This window comes from Siniperca chuatsi, linkage group LG16 (genome assembly GCF_020085105.1).
Source record: "Siniperca chuatsi isolate FFG_IHB_CAS linkage group LG16, ASM2008510v1, whole genome shotgun sequence".
NCBI classification, from domain to species: Eukaryota; Metazoa; Chordata; class Actinopteri; order Centrarchiformes; family Sinipercidae; genus Siniperca; species Siniperca chuatsi.
The window spans coordinates 13,691,598-13,710,976 of NC_058057.1; the positions used below are offsets into that span (position 1 = coordinate 13,691,598).

Genomic DNA, 19,379 nt, shown 5'->3' on the forward strand with positions numbered 1-19,379 from the left:
ATTGTTATTATCTATCTTGGCAATTTGGTCAACATTGATAATGACAATGTTGACAACAATGACGATGATAATAACAATAACGATCATCAAGTTGAGGACGCTGGTGCAGGTGCTGAGGTTGACTTGGAAGTCAACCAGCATATTGAAGAAGTAGAGGAAGACCCACTTCCTGAAGGATCCAGGAGGAGGTCTAGAGAGGAAGACAATGAAGAGGATGAGGCGAGTCACAGCAGCAAACTTTTCCGGTGGTGGGATGAGTTTTCTGGCAGTGACTCTGAAGAAGACTCCAAGCTTGGAAGATCCAGCAAGAGGGGCAGCGATGAGGATGACGAAGATTGGAGAAGTGAATTCAAACAGTGACATGTCGACGATGACTGACACTGATAGACTGACACCTCTTTAAAAAATTAGTTTAACGCTTGTTCTACAACAAGCCCATCCCTTGTACACCAAGCTCTCTAACCCTAACCAGCCCAGTTCATGTCATGTGTGCACTGTAAAGCTCTCTGTCAAACCAGAAATTTTAAAATGAAGTTTAAACTGACTCATTGTTTTTGCTTTTAGAAACCAAAGTATGACAGTATTTTGATTAAATACTCAAATAGATAAAATATTCAGTTGTACCATCCTGGAATGTTTAAAAGTGATCACATCCATTAACAGATGCAATTAAACCTCCAAGACACAAGACATTAAAGCTTAGGAACAATGGCAAAACATCAGTCTTCAAAGGCATATAAGAAGAATTTGGAAGTTTATAAGACGTTTAGAAAATCTGGGGTCCTCAAGCAGAACATTTAATCGAAATGTTGTCATATTGATGTTTATTGATGCATTTCATTATGTGATTTGACTGTTGTATCAAGCCATTTTTCCCCATTTATTTAGTGTTATTCCTTTTTTTGTGTGTTTAGATTAACCTACCATTCATTTAGTTATTCATCATCTTGCTGGCCTATTTCATAACTCAGTCTGCACACCTCTACAGAATTGAATCTTCACCACATGACAGCCGGCAGTCTGAGTATATACTGTATATATACGGAGCTTCCGCCCCCTCTAGCAGCAGAGCCTAATGACAGCAGTGTTGGTTCCTAACATACCGTGACATTTGCATTTCTGATGGCTGGATTCTGACACTCAAGCACTATGACATTTTTTGGAAGAACCATAAGGCTATAGAGCAGGCAGCAAAAACATTATATTTCTGCTCCTGGTTCACTGCTGTACTGTAGCGCTGCCATCCTCAGTGACAAACGCAACTGAATAAAAAAGTTACTCAAGCTTAGGCAGAAGCTACTTGGTAAATGTAGGGTTCACCTGTTTTTGTGATTCCACTGCAGGAACTTTACGATCTGTAACTTATCATGTAGTCATTGTCACATGTTCTGCTTTTGTTTGGGGAAGAACATAAAACGTTATTTATATGACACTTTTCAGAACCTCAGAAACACTTACAAATAGAGAGAGACTATATTATCTTACTTATCTGTATATATTCTAATAGCACATTTTTTTTCTGTTTATGTTTTAATTTCACACATGCTTTGGCAATGTTAACATATGTTTCCCATGCCAATAAAGCCCAAATGAATTGAATTGAATTGAGAGAGAAGAGGGTGTGAATCTATGAATGGCCTTGTTCATCTGTACAGGCAAAGTAGTGTGTATGCATCTGTGTTTGTTTGCATATGGCCATGGATGCAGGTGTGTATTTCAAGGTTATTGTAGGGGGTTCTGTTGTGTTATACCCAATTCAGGCACAACTGTATGTGCACTCCACAAGTCATTTGGAATAATTAAGCCCTTTCATCTAATAAAATGATAGAATATTCAAAACTCCTACTTGTATTTTACTTGAGTATTTACATTTTATGCTTCTTAAAACTTCTACTCATGGGCGCCGGAAGTAGGGGGGCCAAGGGGCCATTTTGGAAGCGGGCAAAGCACGAAAATTTCTCTGTTGTTGGCTGCAAGAATCAACACAAAAGTCTTCATCTACTCCCACCACCCGAGGAAGCGAAGACCGAGTGGATTAACTTTATTTTGGAGGAAATGTCCCCACGACAACAGTAAAACTCTTAAATGTGTGCGCTAACCATTTTGCTTCGGATTGTATTCTCAACGAGGGCCAGTAATGTTCATTTACAAACCAGGATTCGCTTCAAATCTGAAGCTCAAGCATGGATCGACAACGTTACCAACTTTAAACTTGGAAGCTGTAAGTGTTGCCATTTTTATGTTGCTTTACTGTTTATTATTAAGGTTACCCTGTTGAACTTGGGCTTGACTTAAACTCTCCCCATTAAGAGAAACGCCGTGCCATTTATGCACGAGGCACAGCAGCGTAACTTAATTGATTATTTAAATTTCCTGACACGCCTACAGGATCGGTCAGGATCTAATGATAATTAATGTCCTGTGTTCCTCTACACATCCAAAAGGTCACACACACACACACACACACACACACACACACAGTCCAGCTTCATACAGTGAAACAGTTTGGAGTAAAGCAGCCGTCCTCCTGATAAACCCTGAGCTCCAGAAACAGCTGTCTAAAATGATTTCGGATTCGGATGATGTCAGAGCCGATCCGCGCATCACCAGTAGGCTACACACGCTGTAGCAATTTTAGATTATTTAGGCGAATATTAAGGGGCAGCCAAGAGAAATCGTGTGAACGTAAAGCCTCATTTAAAGCCAATAACCAGAGCAGAAGGTTGGATGTGGGGCAGTTTTTTTTATGTTGCTTTTTGTGGAACTTCATACTGCAACGAAAGCTCAGGTGGCTTTATTGTTACACGAATTGGTAGACTACTTGTTCATGTGAAAATTCACATGAATTGGTACTTGTTCTTTTGAAGTCTCTGCTCTATTTACTACTACAAAGACGCACTACACGCACACTTTTGCCCCCCTTTTGAATCCGGCGCGCTTGCTTCTACTCCAATACACTTAAGAGGGAAATATTGTACTTTTTACTCCACTACGTGTATCTGACAGCTATAGTTACTACTAACTTTGCAAATTACGATTCTAAATACAAGAGGCACCCAGGTAGCTCACGCGCTCCAAGGCGCCCCCCCCCCACCATATTTCCTTCATCTCTTCCTATCAAATAAAGGCAAAAAATAATTTAAAAAACAAAGATTCTACATACAAAACATTAGATCAATTTATAAAATGTGATGCATTGCTACAGATTAAACTCAAACAGCTACAACATTAACTGCATTTACTCAAGTAAGATTTTGAATACAGGACTTGAGTATTTTTACACTGTGGTGCTGCTGTCTTACACGTAAAGGATCTGAATACTTCTTCAACCACTGCTTACTTCAAATCAAAACAAACTTATTACTGATTAATTTGTTTTGTGCAAGTTTGACCTTTTTAGATTATCAATAGATGTGTCTGCTGATTATGTTGCCAATATTTACCTACTGGGTGAGTAAATCCTTTTCACTTTTATACGACATTTAATAAAACAGCGCCTTTTCAGGTAACTTAGTTGGTCAGAATAGACCTTCAGGCAGATGACTGTCTTGAATTTAAAAAAGAAGCCTGGCAAACACAAAGTTAACCAGTTCTTATGACTATGTGGCCCGCGGTTGTGTTTTTGAATGTTAACATTGTGAAACTGCATTCCAATATGATATCTAAACCCCAGGACTAAACCTAGATACGAAATATATGACTATCCAGATGTACCCAAATGATAATATAATCATGTAATAATCACGTGATTATTTGCTGACATAGTAATGGCCAGTCTCCAGCAAGTAGGCCACCCATAGTTATCTGGTTACTGAGTTATTACATAACACATACATACACATACACGCACACATACAAGCACACACACACACTGAGGATCAAATGACAGTGGTTAAAACAGGTCAAATTTTGGATTCTATAGGCCATGCCTGAACATCTAAATACATCTCTGGAAGAGTAGGCCAAGCACAAACAGTGCGTAACAGTCACGTTAGGCTACATTCTGTCATCTGTGAAGCAGCAGGGCAGGCGTGATAGCTCAGTCATGCTGCATTCGTAGAAATAGGACACGGGAACCGGGCAAAACAGCAGGTGGCCTCCCCGTTTGTTTTCACATGCAGTATGAGAGAAAGCTCATTATTGATACAGGTGTATTTTATTGCTGGTTACTTTATAGTGATGATCACAGCAGAAAACTTCATACTATAGCCTACTCGCAGCTGGAAGATATACAAAACAGCACAGAGTAAGATAGGCTCATTAGTAACTCTTTAGACCGTACCACAATAGAGAAATATTAGCCTACAGGAATACAAATATATTGTTATATTATAAATACATTAGGCTAGAAGCACTACCTGACAGAAAACGTTTGGACCAATAGGATTTCTTGTTGGGCGTTTTAAGGCCGAACCAACGTTTCCTATTGGTGGTCTGGGCAGACATGGGCGGGGCTAAGCAAGTGCTTTACCAAAACAAGCTGCTTGCGTGCACCGACACGAGCGAGAGAACAGAGTTGAGAGCAAAGGAAAAGTCTGACCAGTTAGAAAGTTGCAGGAGAAAGCGAATGGACCGACGAACACGAATCTAAGCTAACGATAGAGACACAGCTGGGGCGTCAGGTAGGGAAGTGGCACGGCACATAGCTTTTATTACAACTTAAATACTTGTTTACTGAGACTTTTCATGTCGCGAAACCCGCTTAATTTGCACATAGATAGTGGACAAGCCCATACTTGAAATCATTTCGTTAAAGAAAGCTGCTAACTTTGGCTTTTGTTATAAAGACGTTGTGTTGCAATGACCTTGCAACATTGTAGCTCAAGTCATTGACTTTCAGGGGACAGAAGAACAGAAAACTCATAGAAATTGAAGTAGTCTCATTCTGTAGCTCATTCATTACATATTAATTATGACAACCATAAGATGTTATTGCAAGTGTAGGAAAGTGCACTTAGTGTGACAACTTGTGTGACAACTGGGGAACAGTCTCTCAAACCATTTCCATATGTTAAAGACAGGCAACAAATTAACAGACCTTTAGACAGGTTAAAGGTCAAAGCTCCCCAAAAACTTAACAGGATCAGTGCTCAACACTACAGTCAGTGGTAAAGTACTTCCAAATTCACTCAACATCTCTGTATCACAGAACCAGCTGCAACTGTCCATTGTCCAGCTTCACAGAGCTGGTATTTATGACAGGGCTTTCATTGGAAGCTTGCTTGTGCCCACTGCTGTTGTATCCAGGGGAACTGGTCTGATGAGCTTTAAAATTTCACCCTTTTTTCCTGCACCAGGATTGGTTTATTCTGTATTTTGTAGACAGTAAAAGATGCCTGACCTGTTGGGTATAGTGGTTAGTCTTAGTTTAGTGTGTAAAGTATAACATGTAGTTTATAAAGCCATTATAGGGGAATAATTACATCTGATTTTCTGAATCAGATGTGAGCAGCACACTGATCCCTCATGATGTTCATATGTTGAGAGCCATAGGACAGTCAGCTGCACAAGAATGAATTGAAACTTCTTCTATGGGTAGGGCTGGGTATCAAACCTCAGTACTTTTTTTTACTTACTTTTGTCAAATAAAAAAAGGGTTTTTTAGAAAAACATGTTTATAATTCTCAAAATAAGTTATTTTGCAGAATGAATGATGTTTCTTAGTTTGAATGTGTTTTACCTAGGCCTACTGTTAGAGGTGGTTGATGATGGACCCCAACAGTGATACCAAGAAGATGACCTCCTACCTCCCAGGCAACCCCTCCGCTCAGACCCAGAAACTGGCCCCACCCAGAGACCCAGGTACACACAGACACCAGTGGCATTTTTTAAAAGATAAAATAACATATTTTTTTATGTTAAAGACAGGTCTAAGCCATAAGTGTGTCAGTGTTTTGTTTAGAGCTTACATATTACTTAATTTTGATGTTTAGTGAGGGTGTACCTGCTTAATTCAGGTACAAAGGGGCTCCCCCCTAAAGCTTAACATTCCCTGGCTTCCACCACACTTGAGGCATCCATAAACACTTGAGTCTAATATAAAATTAGATCATACTGAAAACTTGATATTTCTTAAATGCTGGGTCATTTCCAAGAAGCAGACTAATTGAGTTATCTAGACACCTTTCAGAGTAACAGCCTCCCTGCAAATCTGGAACTTGGACTTATGTGAAAAAGTCCTGCTCTGGGTTTTGCTCAGCAAAGTTATCCAGATAACTCAGTAAGCTTGTTTCTTGGAACTGATGTATGAGTTTCCAAGAACAGGGTAACACTGATTGTTAAGCAAAAACAAACACGTAGTTCTCTGCATGTTCAACTTCTGCATCGACTGCTTCTTCAAACGGTGATTAATGATGAAGCCAAACGTTGTTTATGACCTTGGTGGTTTATACCAAAAATGTGACACACACTCATCACAAAAAACATTCAGTTCGTTTACCAGTTACCTTTCTACTTGATTTTTCTATGACCCAAAGAGCTTGCTACCTTGCACTAAACATTTACTGAGGAAAAATTGTTTCTGGATGAAAGCCTTTCATGTGCTAAACTACATTTTGAAAATACTATACAATTAATCGAATTACTATTGTTTACTTGATAACAGTTGTGAACAGGATTTGAACTATTTTGCTGCATTTGCATAGCAAAAACATGAACAGCACGCTTCTGTCTTCTGAAATCTGGACCTTTCTGTACATTGTTGCCTTGTGCAACAGCAAGAGGTCAACAACAATCGAAGTTGTTTAGAACAGTTGTGAGGTAACTTTTTATTTGAATCAGACTCGATCAGTACCACAGCTGCTGAAGTGTGATACTGCCAGACTTGTGCTTGATTGGGATGTACTATGAAAATGCAATTATGGTTTGAAACACTTTATTGATATTGTAAATTGGAACAGCTATAACCTGACAAGTCATGGCTCCACCCATGGGAAATGCGGTAAATGTGTGTGTGTGTGTGTGTGTTTTAAGGTACAGCAACACATGGTTGGAAATAGACAACTCATGGACTAAAACAGTACAGAAACTAGCTGTAAAATGTGTTTAAGAATGTTTGTTGGTGTATGAATGTCCAAACTTACAGCTAAGAAGAAGCGATGTGTTTTTAAAGCCTCATGTTACCTTACACATTAGAATCCACACAGTAAAGTGAGGAGGAAAAAAAAGAGCACTGGTATCAGATCGATACTGCTTATCAGCCAGGTATCAAGGTAGTAAGTATCTGGATACCAGTTCCAAGTTTAGGTATCAGAATTGGTATAGGCAGTGAAAAGGTAGGAATTTACCAGTGTGTTTTTATATTTTTATATATATATATATATATATATATATATATATATATATATATATATATATATATCATATTTTAAATGTCTCAGGAAGAAACCTGAAATAGAAATGTAACTACAAGCTGATTACACAGTAGCTGAAAGATGTATTACAAGACAGTACAGTCTAACATATTAAATATTGTAATCCCATTATTAGTTTGCAGCTGCGTCTGTTTTTCTTGTATGTTGCGCCGTGATAATTAAATTAGAACAAAAAGAAAAAAGTCTCACTAGCATATATATATATATGTGTATATATACTATCAAAGTCTACATGCTAAGTTAATCAGTTTTCTATTTGTTCCCTTCCTATCAGTCTGGTTCTAATGATAACAAATCTCTGTTAGCTCACAGTAATGCATGCAAAACAAAGCATGTAGGCTTAAACTCATCTCTCTCTCACACACACACACACACACACACACACACACACACACACACACACACACACACACCGGCTTGCAAGATTGCTTCAGCATTCTTCTTGTGAACCTCCGACCTCTAATTCCACACAGTCAGCGCTGTTAAGGCGACTTCATGATTGGGGGAAACAACAGGGAGAAAAGCTTTGGCCCTGACAAAAGTTATGGCACAGTTCCATGAAATATGTTTGTTTTTTGTGTGTATTACAGCGATTTATTGATGCTATCTGGCCTTTTACCGGCTTCTCCCCTCTGACATCATGCTGCCAGTGATGACCTTTTTGTATTTTTCCTGTGTGGAAAGGCCATTTCCCCATGTACTGCTAACTAGTGTCTGCTTTTTGCTCCAAACCACCTGGGTGTCCCAAACATAGAATGAAGTTGGTTCTCTATCTCATCCAATTGTATGTACATTACCTCTTTTGATGGGTGATATTGATCAGACTCTTTTTATTGTAACTCCTTTCCTTGACTGAAGATTTGTTACTTGAATTTCTGTGCTATGACATGGGATGGACACAATAACATATATATTTTTCTTTCTTTACATTTATAACCTACTGCTGCCTGAAAATCCTGATTTTGATGAGTCATGCTCTTAACCTGATTACATATGTTTTGCTCACAAATATTGATCGGCTTTACTAATATGGTTAATTTATTTCCTACATTTAATGTTTCTAGGACATTCTTACTCAGAATGAAAACTAGCTGCTAGTTTGGCCGCTCTATCCTTCAATTTCAAACAGTATTGCATATTGAGACTAGCCGATGTCAACAATACAGGTTTCAAAACCTTAATAAATGTGCTCAACAACATGACAACATATAGGAAGCAAATACACTCAACAAGCTCACCAGGCTGTAATGATACACAAGCCACAACACAATGTGTTTGAGTGAGAAAACATTAGATTTAAAAGGAAGCCTTTAAAAAGTGTAAAAATTCTTAGTCTGTGGTATGGGGGTTCAAGGGCTCCAAATGCTGTGTGAGGAATGGGACAGCACGTTACCTGGGGCTGAGTCTTTTGTGTGGCCAATTTAGTGTAATTAAAATTTTTGGGTTTAATATGTACCATAAGCTGTGTGCATTCTGCGTATAATAATAGCCTATATATTATTACTAATGTTACATATCAACACAGTCATATCTTCGTAGAACAAAACTAGACACAGTTGCTTTGAACCTGCCAACTTGTTGCTTATATGGGAAAATGCAGCAAAATCTGAGTGTCCTTGAAGATGGACATTGGGACCAGGCCTTTTGTTGTGTAGCTGTTATCTTACAGTATATTCTCTGACTCTCTGTGTTTCTGTCCCTCTCTCCAGGCTGCAGCTGGCTGGTGGTGGTAGCGGCTGTAGCGGCCTCTCTGAGTGGCCTAATGCTGGGCTATGAAATGGGCCTAACCTCTGGAGTCCTGCTGCAACTGCGGGGCCTCCTCTCCCTCTCCTGCCGGGAACAGGAACTGCTGGTCAGCTCCCACCTGCTCGGCGCTCTCCTCATCTGCCTTGCCGGGGGTCCTATTCTGGATCGCTATGGCCGCCGCTACTCATTGCTCCTGAGCGCCGCCCTCGTGGTTGGAGGGAGCGTCGTGCTAATCGCCGTCACCTCACTTATTGCACTCTCACTGGGGCGGGTGATAGTCGGCATGGGAACGGCGCTGTCAGGGACAGCAGCGTGTCTGTACATTGCAGAGATCTCACCGAGGGAGAGGAGGGGTCTGCTCGTGACGCTGTACGAGCTGATGCTGGTTGTGGGTGTAATGCTGGGATTCAGCTGTAGTTACGCCTTTGCTACTTTGCCCCATGGCTGGGCGTATACATTTGGACTAGTAATCCCCCCAGCGCTGCTGCAGATCAGTGTACTCATGTTCCTCCCACCCAGTCCACGCTTCCTCGTTGCACGCGGTAAAGTGGAGCAGGCCAGGATAGTGCTGGCCAGAATGAGAGGTGGGGTCCAGGAGCATGTGGAAGTGGAGCTCAGAGACATCCAGGCAGGACTTAAAGAGGAATCAGAGCATAGTTTCTGTGAGTTGTTCAGTGCCAAGGCCAACTTGCGTTCACGGCTGCTAACAGGTGTGGCCTTAGTCTTCCTTCAGCAGGCTACTGGTCAGCCCAACATCCTCTCCTACGCTTCACCACTTCTCCGCAGTGTAGGCTTCAACAGTGACGCCGCAGCAACCTTGGCCTCCACAGGGTTCGGAGTGGTCAAAGTAGTTGGCACCATCCCAGCCGTGTTGCTGGTCGACCGCGTGGGACCCAAGAGCTTTTTGTGTGTGGGTGCTGTCGCAATGGGAATGTCGCTAGCTATACTTGGTATATTGACACTGCAAAGCCACACTCAACTCACCAGCCTGTGTAAAAGTCAGACTATACTAAACCACACACATACGCCGTGGGATTTGAACAGAACCACTATAGACTTGGACAACAGTGATATTTTTTCTACTGACCTCCCCAGCCAATGGAACAGTGAGGAGGCACAGGGGACTAACAGAGAGGATAATGGGATTGGGGAGCCAGGAGGAGGAAAGACTTATGTAGAAGTGTCTTCCTCACTGAAGTTGGCATCATTGATCAGCTTGCTGGTGTATGTGGCAGCCTTCTCCATTAGCCTTGGACCAAGTAAGCACCCATTTATTCAGTTTTATTCCCCCACTCCCTTTGCGCACACACACACACACACACACACACACACACACACAAGTAAAATGAACTGGTAACTGGTGACCTACATTGTACTTAACCTTCAGAGCACCCTCAGGCCATTTATCTTTTAAAAGAAGGATTGCATATCTGCATTTCAGTGTGCCCACATATGACTTTCACACTTCTGGCATTTTGCCAGAGTATACCAGGCCATTTCTGCTGTATCTGCAATATAGAACAGTAGCTATGATCCATATGCACTCACAAGCACTTGTATGTTAAGATAATTTGTCTAGTTTATTTGGTGCTAATGCCTGCTGCTTGTAACACAATGTACTGTGAACTACAACAATGGTTATCATACAATAACTAGGCTTAGGTAAAGTATAGATTGAAACAGTTGCCCAGATAAATTATTCTATTATTATTACTGGATCATGTTTTTTGTTATTTACCTTATATCATTGTGTATGTGTCTTTTGTTTTCTTTCCTTTCCAGTGGTGTATGTGGTTCTCAGTGAGATCTTTCCAATGGGAGTCAGAGGCAGGGCTGTGTCTGTGGTGTCGGCTGTAAACTGGGCTACTAACCTGCTCATCTCTATGACCTTCCTCACATTTACAGGTATGTGTGTGGTTATAATTTATTAACTGTAGGTTCAAGCTAATTGTAGCAGAGCTATAATTTTACTTGTCTGTCTTAAAACTAGAGCAAGGATTCACTAGCAGATCAGCATGCAGTGTTTCTGTTAATTACAATAATTACAGGTAGACAAACATTTTAACCACGACACAGCTTTATGCACTTCACGATGTGTTTTTACCTTTTGCCCAGGACAGGCAAAGAAAGATGAATGTTTGTAATGCTTGTAACAACAACCAGCAAACTCGATACTGTTTGCTATGCACACTAAACACGTTTCAGTTGTTAACTTCCTGAAAAAAGAGTCGTCTCACCTTGTTCCTACTACAAGTCAGTCAGACCTGTTGTAGAGTCATAATGCTGTAGGACCAGCAAAACAGGAGGACTACAAAGACTACAACAACAGTCACTATTCAAAGATGGAATCTTTGATATGCACCGTTTTTTTAGGGTTCAGCAGCAACTGCAAGTCAAGACAGCTTTGCCAGTGTCATGACCTGATTTGCTTAGTTTGCCAATCATTCTTGTCTGTCAAGTACATCTAAACTTCATCACAACAACTGTAGCAGAGCCAAGTAGGTTACAGCAAGCAAAACACACAAGTGTGCTGACTCAGGTTTGAGGATGTGTATTTTTTTGCTGTTCTGTTTCTAGAAAAGATTGGTGTTCCCAATGTGATGTTCATCTACTCTGCCATGAGCTTTGTTCTCCTGGTGTTTGTCATCCTCTGTATCCCTGAGACCAAAGGTCGCACGCTAGAGGAGATATCAAAAGAACTGGCAAAGAAGTGAGTGGCGGCTTACACATAAACTTAATGTCATCAATTTATTTAGTAAACTAGTTCGTCAAATGGATTTCTTTATCTTCCGTCTGTCCTTCCTCTGCTTTGCCAGGAAACCTTTTGAAGTGAGGCTCTGTAGGCAGGTTCAGCCTCAAGAGAGCCTGATCAGCAGCAGCACATCCGCAGAGATTCCAGCAAACGTCTGACTCCTTTAACGGATCACAACTGTACACCTCACCTGATAGAAGAGCATGAGCAAGGATCAAGAAGGACTATATTATCACTGTTAAGAATTTGGGGTGCAACTTGTACATCTCACCCACATTTGTACATCCCTACAGTTCCATCTGGTTCTTATAATAACGTCTCTGTCATATTAGTTTTAGCTACATACTGTATGTGAAGGAAGAATACAACAGGGATGGGGAAAATTACACATACAGGAAAGCATGAATTTGCTCAAATGAGGATAGCTCAGGGTTAGCTCTTGCTTAAAGGGCAGTAAAGAAAAGGTCAACAATGGGGATTGAATATGTGATTATATAAAATATATATTATATAATATTTATTTAATTCCTTCCTTTCTTAACCCCTTCCTTATTTAAGAATACAGCTCCAATAAAGCAGAAAGGAACATTTCTTACTAAACTCCAGGATAAAATTGACTCCCCACCAGCCAGTAGAACCTGTTCGTTTTTTCTATTTTTACCTGACACTGTGACAAACATTTACAAAAGATTGTCTCTTCTGGATAATCATGGTGACACTAATCACTTCAAATGTCTGTGTATGAAACAATCTTTGGTTTTTGGTTCTGGATGAAAATTAATTCCTGACATTGTTTAGATGCTGCTCTCTGTCATATGTAATGTAATAACACTAACATGGCTCGATCCAGTTATGCTACAGGACACACTGTAGTCTACATGGATATGTGGATATATATGGATGGTCACAGCAATTTTAGGAAGAGCCTGGTGTCTTCTCCTTTACATTTTATGGGAGCAAGCAATCAAGAAAATGATAATGAATCAACACACTCAGCTCCACTGTATGCCTGACTGCTGAATCCTCAAAAATAAGCAATCAAGCAGAAAATACTAAACTCATCAGGCCTAGTAGTAATGGGTAGATATTATAACTAGTACTGTTGTAGTGTAAGAAGTGTGAAAAGTGATGAAAGTGTTTTGTTTTAACTTATGTCAGTCATGCCAAAATTATACTTCAATTAACAAGTGGAATGTTTTACTGCAAGAAACAATTAGTTCTGTGGATCTGTTCACAATTTAAAATTGTAAATTTTTAAATCTGTACTTCGATACATATCCTTATCTTTTTTGATGTTGGAAAATGTACAAATGTATTTGCAAAGTTTGTCACACTGAAAATCTTGAGAACCATTTTATAGGATATTCCATTGAAACTGCGCCATCCGTAATCAGGACAGGCACACACAAAAAGTAAGGACACGATGAAAATGAGAGTAAAGCACATTAAACAGTAATCCTGTTGTGGCCTCTTATCATTAACCTTTATTTTTATACAAAATACAAAATTCTGAACAAGTGTCACAAATCTTCAGTTGACACTGGTTCAAAAAATCCCACATACTTAAGACATGTCAAATGTTTTTGTCAACATATTTCCATCAGATGCCTTTATTATATACATACATATACCATATTGCCTCAATAGGTTTTCGGTTCCCATTTAAAAACACTTAACCTCTCATCATTGTTTTTGTTGTTTAAGAAAATGGTATTCTATGAAGGGTTTGATTTCAGACAATTCAGTCACTGGCTAATGTAAGCATGGCCTCTCTGTACACTGATAATGGTCTTATGTTGCTTCAAAAACTCACATGGATGTAACTGCCATACAATGTTGTACGGCTTAACTGAGTGGCTGCTTTTGTAATTATGAGTTCTCTACTTAAACATTTCAATACATTTTCTCAATGAGTTTCTGTTACTTTGTCCTGTGCATTTACAGCAATTTCCAAGACCAATTCTGGACAGTGTTTAAACTTTTTATTCCTTCGCTCACTAAAAACTTCAATTTGAATGTCTTGTCTTGTCTTGCCTCAGTACCACTGAAGCCAAGGACTAGTTTTGTTAAATGAAATCAAATGAGGGGTCTATGGCTCAACAACTCACCACCTAAAAAACAAAACACACCTGAACCCTTTAAAAGTTTTCATTACATTCCAAAACACTGAGGACATCAATCTTGTTCTGTACATTGCCGAGCCTAGAAAATACAATTAAATATTTGAATGTTTGCCTAGTGTTTAAAACTATTATTAAGAAATGACAAGGATTGAAATCACATAATGTGTGCATTCTGATCCAATGCCACAGTTGAGAAACGAGAACAAATGTATAATAAACTGTCAATTGAACAAAGGAAATGTGAGAAACTAGAGATGAATGCATATTGTGAGCGGATGTGTATCTGCATAAGAACCTGCTCTTACTTTGTCAAGAGTCCAGACTCCGTTTACGGTTTGACTGCTGTTTTTCTCTTAAAAGTACAGGTAATTCAATACAACATGTCTACAAACGAGCCATGGACGGAGATTCTTCCAGAGAAAGTGGCAAATGGGACGACTTGTTGTATATAGGGTTAAAAGGTGAGGCTTCTCAGTGTTAACATACTGACTCTTTGCAATGGTCACCACTGTTAAGCATTCAAATGGTTAGATTGTTGAAAATTAGTCTTTCTGTGTCCATGCAAAAACTCCCAGAGCAAATAAAGAGCGAAAGCAAATAACTTCTGCTTCAGCGTCAGTCCGGTTTGGAGGAGCAGTTCCCCCTGAAGGATATGAAGTTTGAAAGACATACTTGAAACTTTAGGCTGTTAAAATCACAAGAGCCACACAATCCACAACAATAATGACATTTTGTGAGAGGGAAAAAAAACTCCAACTAGGGTTGTTGAGAATTTAGAACAATCCAGGTGACATCCAGTCCATTGATTGTGTTAGAAGTTTGTGGCTGTTGCCATGTAATGATAAAATCAAGCAAATAAATCCAAGGATAAGGTGCTTTCTCACTTGTAACAAACAAATCAGACGTGACTTCTCTTTCCTTTTCTTCTGTCTTTTCCTTTTCCTTTCATTTGCAGAGGGGTTTCCGACACTCGAACAGCAGTGGGTAGACCTGCTCAACAGCTGTGGCCACATTCTGCACATTTGGTCCTGACCGAAGGGATGGGGGGGGGGGGAATTGAAAAAGCAATAAAGCTTACATACAGACAAATAGAGACTCACAGATACCATCAGGACAGAGAGAGAGTGGTCAAAACATAAATAAGAGTGACAAAATAATATATTCCTTGTTTGGGCAAAGTTCAGCCTAATGCAAGACATACAAAGAGGGCGTAAACTATTTCATTCTGAGTAAAATTCCTTGAGGAATTGGGTTATTTACAAACCACTTTTCTGTTTGTAATGGACTATAAAAGTGCATTATGTCAACGTGACCTCAATCCCTTAAGCTGCTGTGCCCTCTAGCTGTATGTAAAGGAGGGTGAGAGAGGTTAATGTCTGTATGTGTGTGTGAGGTACCTGTAACTGTGATGCTGCCAGTAGAGAACACCTGTATAGTAGCCTTGATATTTTTGATCCTGTACGTGGCAGCAGGATGGAGCTCTGGTTCATAACTGACAAACACACACAAACACATGGTGAAGCACCACTGCACACTAAAGGCTTTCAGCACATATATCTGAAAACAAGTACATATACAGCTTTGAGGCTGTTTTACAAGATGTCACATGCCAGTACTCAATATGTTGTCATATAAACAAGTGCATCAGAGGCTGACTACACCAACATCTTCTATCTGCTTGAGTCACAGAGGTGCCAAATGCATACAAAACCACTGAGCAGTGCTCCCACCACTAGAGGTCATCCTGTCCTTGCAAATAATAAACCACCACAAGTAAAAGAAGCATAACATTTTAAACAGGTATTGAGGTGTCTCAGGCAAAATTAAATCAAAATAAATGACAATAATAGGCAATTATGACAGTGATCTGTATTTTGCACAAGAAATTCTGTACTGACATCTGAGGGGTAAGGTCTGCTACAGGAGGAAGCAAAATCAGTACAATGAATTATTTCTAAATATGGCTTAACTCTGACAGGTCTGGATGCTGATGATTGTGATGATGTTAATTAGTGTGATGATGGTGGTTGTGATGCACAGTACTTAATTACCTGGCAATGGGTCGGTTGTTCTTAGTAAAGTCTATAAGATGGATTGCAAACGGCATTGAGCACACTGCCAGCACATTCACAACTTTGAAGGCTGAAAACCTCACCTAAACAGACAACACACACATGAACGCATTTATACTTACATTAAAGGAGAACTATTTTCTTTCAATCTTGGTCTTATGGCAAGTTGTTGGCAAGTATACCTATAGGTAAGCCTCATTTATACTCATCTCAGTTACTGAAAAATAGTGGACCCAAGTGCTTTGCTGGATAAAGCTCTAACCCAAGCAACTACAAACCTAAGACAGCAGCTATTTGGACTGCAAATCTATTGTAATTCAAGTTCAACCTGCAGGTCGACCTGGCTGCATGCAGCTGTTTTGTTTATGAGTCATGAGATGCGACCTGGCTAAAGCAAATGAGAAGTTGAAAGAAATGTATTCATGTACACGGTCTAATGAATTTGTTTATGAAAGACCTGCTATAGGGCCTGTGCCTCCTTGGCACAAATGGACTTTTATTATGCTAACCTTCAGGCATATTAGCCAAAACTGATAAGACCAGAATTGTAAAGCACTCACCTAAAATCACATGCTTGCTTATAGGCCTATTAATTGAGTCAATATTTATATTTGATATTCATGTTTCTGCACATTTTTTAAAATAAAAAAATGGTATGTTACAATGCTGTTAACCAACAGCTGTGTAATTATTCTCACCTTGAAGCCCAGTTTCTGCAGACAGCGTGCTAACCTGCGAGCACCCAGCTTTGCATCATCCTCACTTAACAAAAGAGGAGAGCAGGAATGAGCGCCAGCATAACAGTAGTATATGATACATACCGCGTATGGTTTGGCATGCAAAAGAGATATAATAAACAAACAGTAACTTTCAACCTTAAGAGTAACTGTAGGTTCGGGGGAACCAACAACCAAAGTTATCACTGTACTGGTTTACCAAAAATTAGAATTATTAGCTCTAATGTTAGCATTACATCTGTGACAGGAAAGACAAATAGTAATGCCACTGCATTATTGGAAGTTGATGGGGGATCTTGCTCAAACATTCGGCTGAAGCCAACATTACTGCACCAACAATAAAGAGGCAAGACAGCCATCAGCAGCGAACATTTCTCTCACAAGAGAAAATGAATGGCCCTTTGGCAACTAGCAACTCCATTTATTATGTGCAGTTGTTTTTTTTTTTGACAAGTCTTGCAGTCTGCTAATGGTTAGTGTTAGTGTGAGAGTGTGTGTGTGTGTGAGTGTTTCATGTGCAGCGTGTCTACCTTGTTGCTCCAGTGCAGATGATTTTCCCTGAGGACCAGATTGAGGCTGTTATCTTGGGCTTACGAAGCTTCATTAGGACTTTCTAAAAAAAAAAAAAAAAAAAAAAAAAAGTGGTCACAATTTGAATGGTGCCAACATGGTCCATATCATACACCGTTAATAAAGCAGTAAAGCTGTACATATCTATAAAAAAATTTATCTCTACATGGAGCATCTCTTTCCCTATTTAACAGTCTTTGACTTCCTTACCCCTACTTCCGGCTTGTAGATGACATTAGTTCCCTCTAAGGCAATGGTGCGCAGGTTGAGGTGGCACCTGGTCCTGAAGGTTGCCACCACATTGGTGATAATGATATCAAGTGCCTCGTCATTGCTGGAATCCATGAGGAAGTGTGTGGTGCAGCAAGAGGACCTCAGGGGCTTTCTCCTCACACTTTTATGATCAACGCCACCATCACCACCATTTCACGGATGGACAGGGAGACAAGACTAGCTGGAAGGAAAAAAAAAAAAAGGGCCAGGATTTATTAGTATTTTGAGTTAGAAGTCAGAAATGTCAGTTTATGACAAACATATTTTTTTAAATTTTGATTGAATGTTTTTCACACACATACACAAACACCTGTCAAATACCCTTTTTTGAATCTTATTATTTTTAGTTTTCATGAGTCACATTAGCACAGCTTATAGCTTGCACAAACAATACAATCAACTAGCTCATAGAATTTACACAGAGATGTGTAAATAAAAACGTTAAAATCGTTGGAAGGGGACTTAACGTGTCACCTTATTTGCAGCACCAATTCATCTGATTCTCCAGCTATGTGGTTCCCTTCTACTTGTGATATAGGAGTGTGACTCAAAACACGAATCACATAGGCATCTGCAAGACATTAGAGGAGTAATTAAACATTTCGGAAAAATTGTATTTTTTTTTTAAATGTACTGTACGCTATACTATACGCTATTTTGCCCATGAACTAACGTTAGCTTGCCCGCTAGTGATACAGCCTGATACGTTAGCTAACGTTACTCTCTTTTGCGACTAAATTACCAAGCAAGATAAATGAAAATAATATATTGGAGGCTAAACGCGATATATAATGCATCTATCACTTAAATAGGTGAAAGCTTACGGTATCACTCATCGTAGTTTTACCTACAATGTACGGTTTATTGGCGTTACAGCTGATGCATCGCTCATCCCAGTGTCGTAAGTTATTGCATAGTAACGCAACTGATAAGCTTGTTTAGGGGAATGATGCTAGCTAATCTTGCCAGCCTAACAAGCCGGTTCATCGCAAACTAATTCAGCATAATTGCATGAACTAACGTTAACGTGTTGTTGTGGCTAGCATTCCATTGAAATGAACGACTAAAAACAACAGACAAACAACAGAGTAACGATGAAGTTACCTCACTACTGCCCAGCTAATGTTGTGAATAAAGCTAACGTCATCCGTTAGCTAGCAACAAAGAAAAGTGCACAGGCAGTAATGAATGAAAAGTTGTTAGCTATGCTAGCTAACGTTCGCAGGCTAGCTGACTAACGTTACACTGAGGACGAGGTAGTTCCACTGTTTCTAGGTGGGTTTGCGTGTTACTGTGTGTATCTGAAATATCTGCTTTAATTCTTTAGCTACCTCTTCAGCTTGCTCAGTGCTGTAACCCCGAGACAATCCAGTTAACGGTAAAATTTGTGGACAGACCCCTTTCTCCGGTGACAAGTGACCATCAAGTAAACCACCTTCCGGTTCCAGCTTTTAAAATAAAACCAGGTGATCTAATGAACTTCAAAATAACTACAACTTCCGGTTACAACTTTCAAAATACAACAATAAAAACAACCCTTGTGTGGTGTTAGGGTTTGTGGGTGCCGTGTTCAATGTTCACTAGAAGAATGTATATGTATGTCTACTATGTTTTAAATGTATTAAATAACCCTATTATGTTTGTGCAGGTTTATTAGGAGTTTGTATCGGTTTATTATTAATATTATTATTATTGTTGTTATTGTTATTATTAGTCTCATGCCGCAGCATAAA

The 19,379-nt window shown here is 39.6% G+C and overlaps 2 protein-coding genes across 8 annotated transcripts; one reads left to right on the forward strand and one right to left on the reverse strand.

The window, feature by feature from the left end:
- Positions 1-1,951: 1,951 nt before the first annotated feature.
- Positions 1,952-13,327, forward strand: slc2a12 (solute carrier family 2 member 12). Of its 4 annotated transcripts, XM_044169534.1 has the most exons (7): positions 4,491-4,622; positions 5,443-5,535; positions 5,685-5,802; positions 9,083-10,378; positions 10,902-11,024; positions 11,697-11,829; positions 11,936-13,327. In XM_044169534.1, the coding sequence occupies exons 3-7, from the start codon at positions 5,706-5,708 to the stop codon at positions 12,027-12,029; spliced, it is 1,743 nt and encodes a 580-aa protein (XP_044025469.1). In that variant the 5' UTR covers positions 4,491-4,622; positions 5,443-5,535; positions 5,685-5,705; the 3' UTR covers positions 12,030-13,327. The 4 variants fall into 4 exon arrangements, with proteins under 4 accessions (XP_044025470.1, XP_044025467.1, XP_044025468.1 ...); XM_044169535.1 differs by lacking the exons at positions 4,491-4,622; positions 5,443-5,535 and adding an exon at positions 1,952-2,221; XM_044169532.1 differs by lacking the exon at positions 5,443-5,535 and having other exon boundaries at positions 4,465-4,622.
- Positions 13,328-19,132, reverse strand: tbpl1 (TBP-like 1). Of its 4 annotated transcripts, none has more exons than XM_044169537.1 (8): positions 18,978-19,132; positions 18,121-18,217; positions 17,584-17,827; positions 17,334-17,416; positions 16,765-16,828; positions 16,046-16,149; positions 15,392-15,486; positions 13,328-15,022 (listed from the first exon to the last, which is right to left on the reverse strand). In XM_044169537.1, exons 3-8 carry the CDS (start codon positions 17,716-17,718, stop codon positions 14,940-14,942), a joined length of 564 nt encoding a protein of 187 aa, XP_044025472.1. In that variant the 5' UTR covers positions 17,719-17,827; positions 18,121-18,217; positions 18,978-19,132; the 3' UTR covers positions 13,328-14,939. The 4 variants fall into 4 exon arrangements, with proteins under 4 accessions (XP_044025472.1, XP_044025473.1, XP_044025474.1 ...); XM_044169538.1 differs by lacking the exon at positions 18,978-19,132 and adding an exon at positions 18,751-18,918; XM_044169539.1 differs by lacking the exon at positions 18,978-19,132 and adding an exon at positions 18,498-18,521.
- Positions 19,133-19,379: the final 247 nt, after the last annotated feature.

Excerpts from the sequence above, each read along its gene's own strand:
- tbpl1 (XM_044169537.1), bottom strand. The coding sequence starts at position 17,718 with ATGGATTCCAGCAATGACGAGGCACTTGATATCATTATCACCAATGTG. Across the intron at positions 17,417-17,583 it reads TCTACAAGCCGGAAGTAGGG|AAAGTCCTAATGAAGCTTCG; the intron begins GTAAGGAAGTCA and ends TTTTTTTTTTAG. Across the intron at positions 15,023-15,391 it reads TGGCAGCATCACAGTTACAG|GACCAAATGTGCAGAATGTG; the intron begins GTACCTCACACA and ends CCCTTCGGTCAG.
- slc2a12 (XM_044169535.1), top strand. The coding sequence starts at position 5,706 with ATGATGGACCCCAACAGTGATACCAAGAAGATGACCTCCTACCTCCCA. Across the intron at positions 11,025-11,696 it reads GACCTTCCTCACATTTACAG|AAAAGATTGGTGTTCCCAAT; the intron begins GTATGTGTGTGG and ends TTCTGTTTCTAG. Across the intron at positions 11,830-11,935 it reads TCAAAAGAACTGGCAAAGAA|GAAACCTTTTGAAGTGAGGC; the intron begins GTGAGTGGCGGC and ends CTGCTTTGCCAG.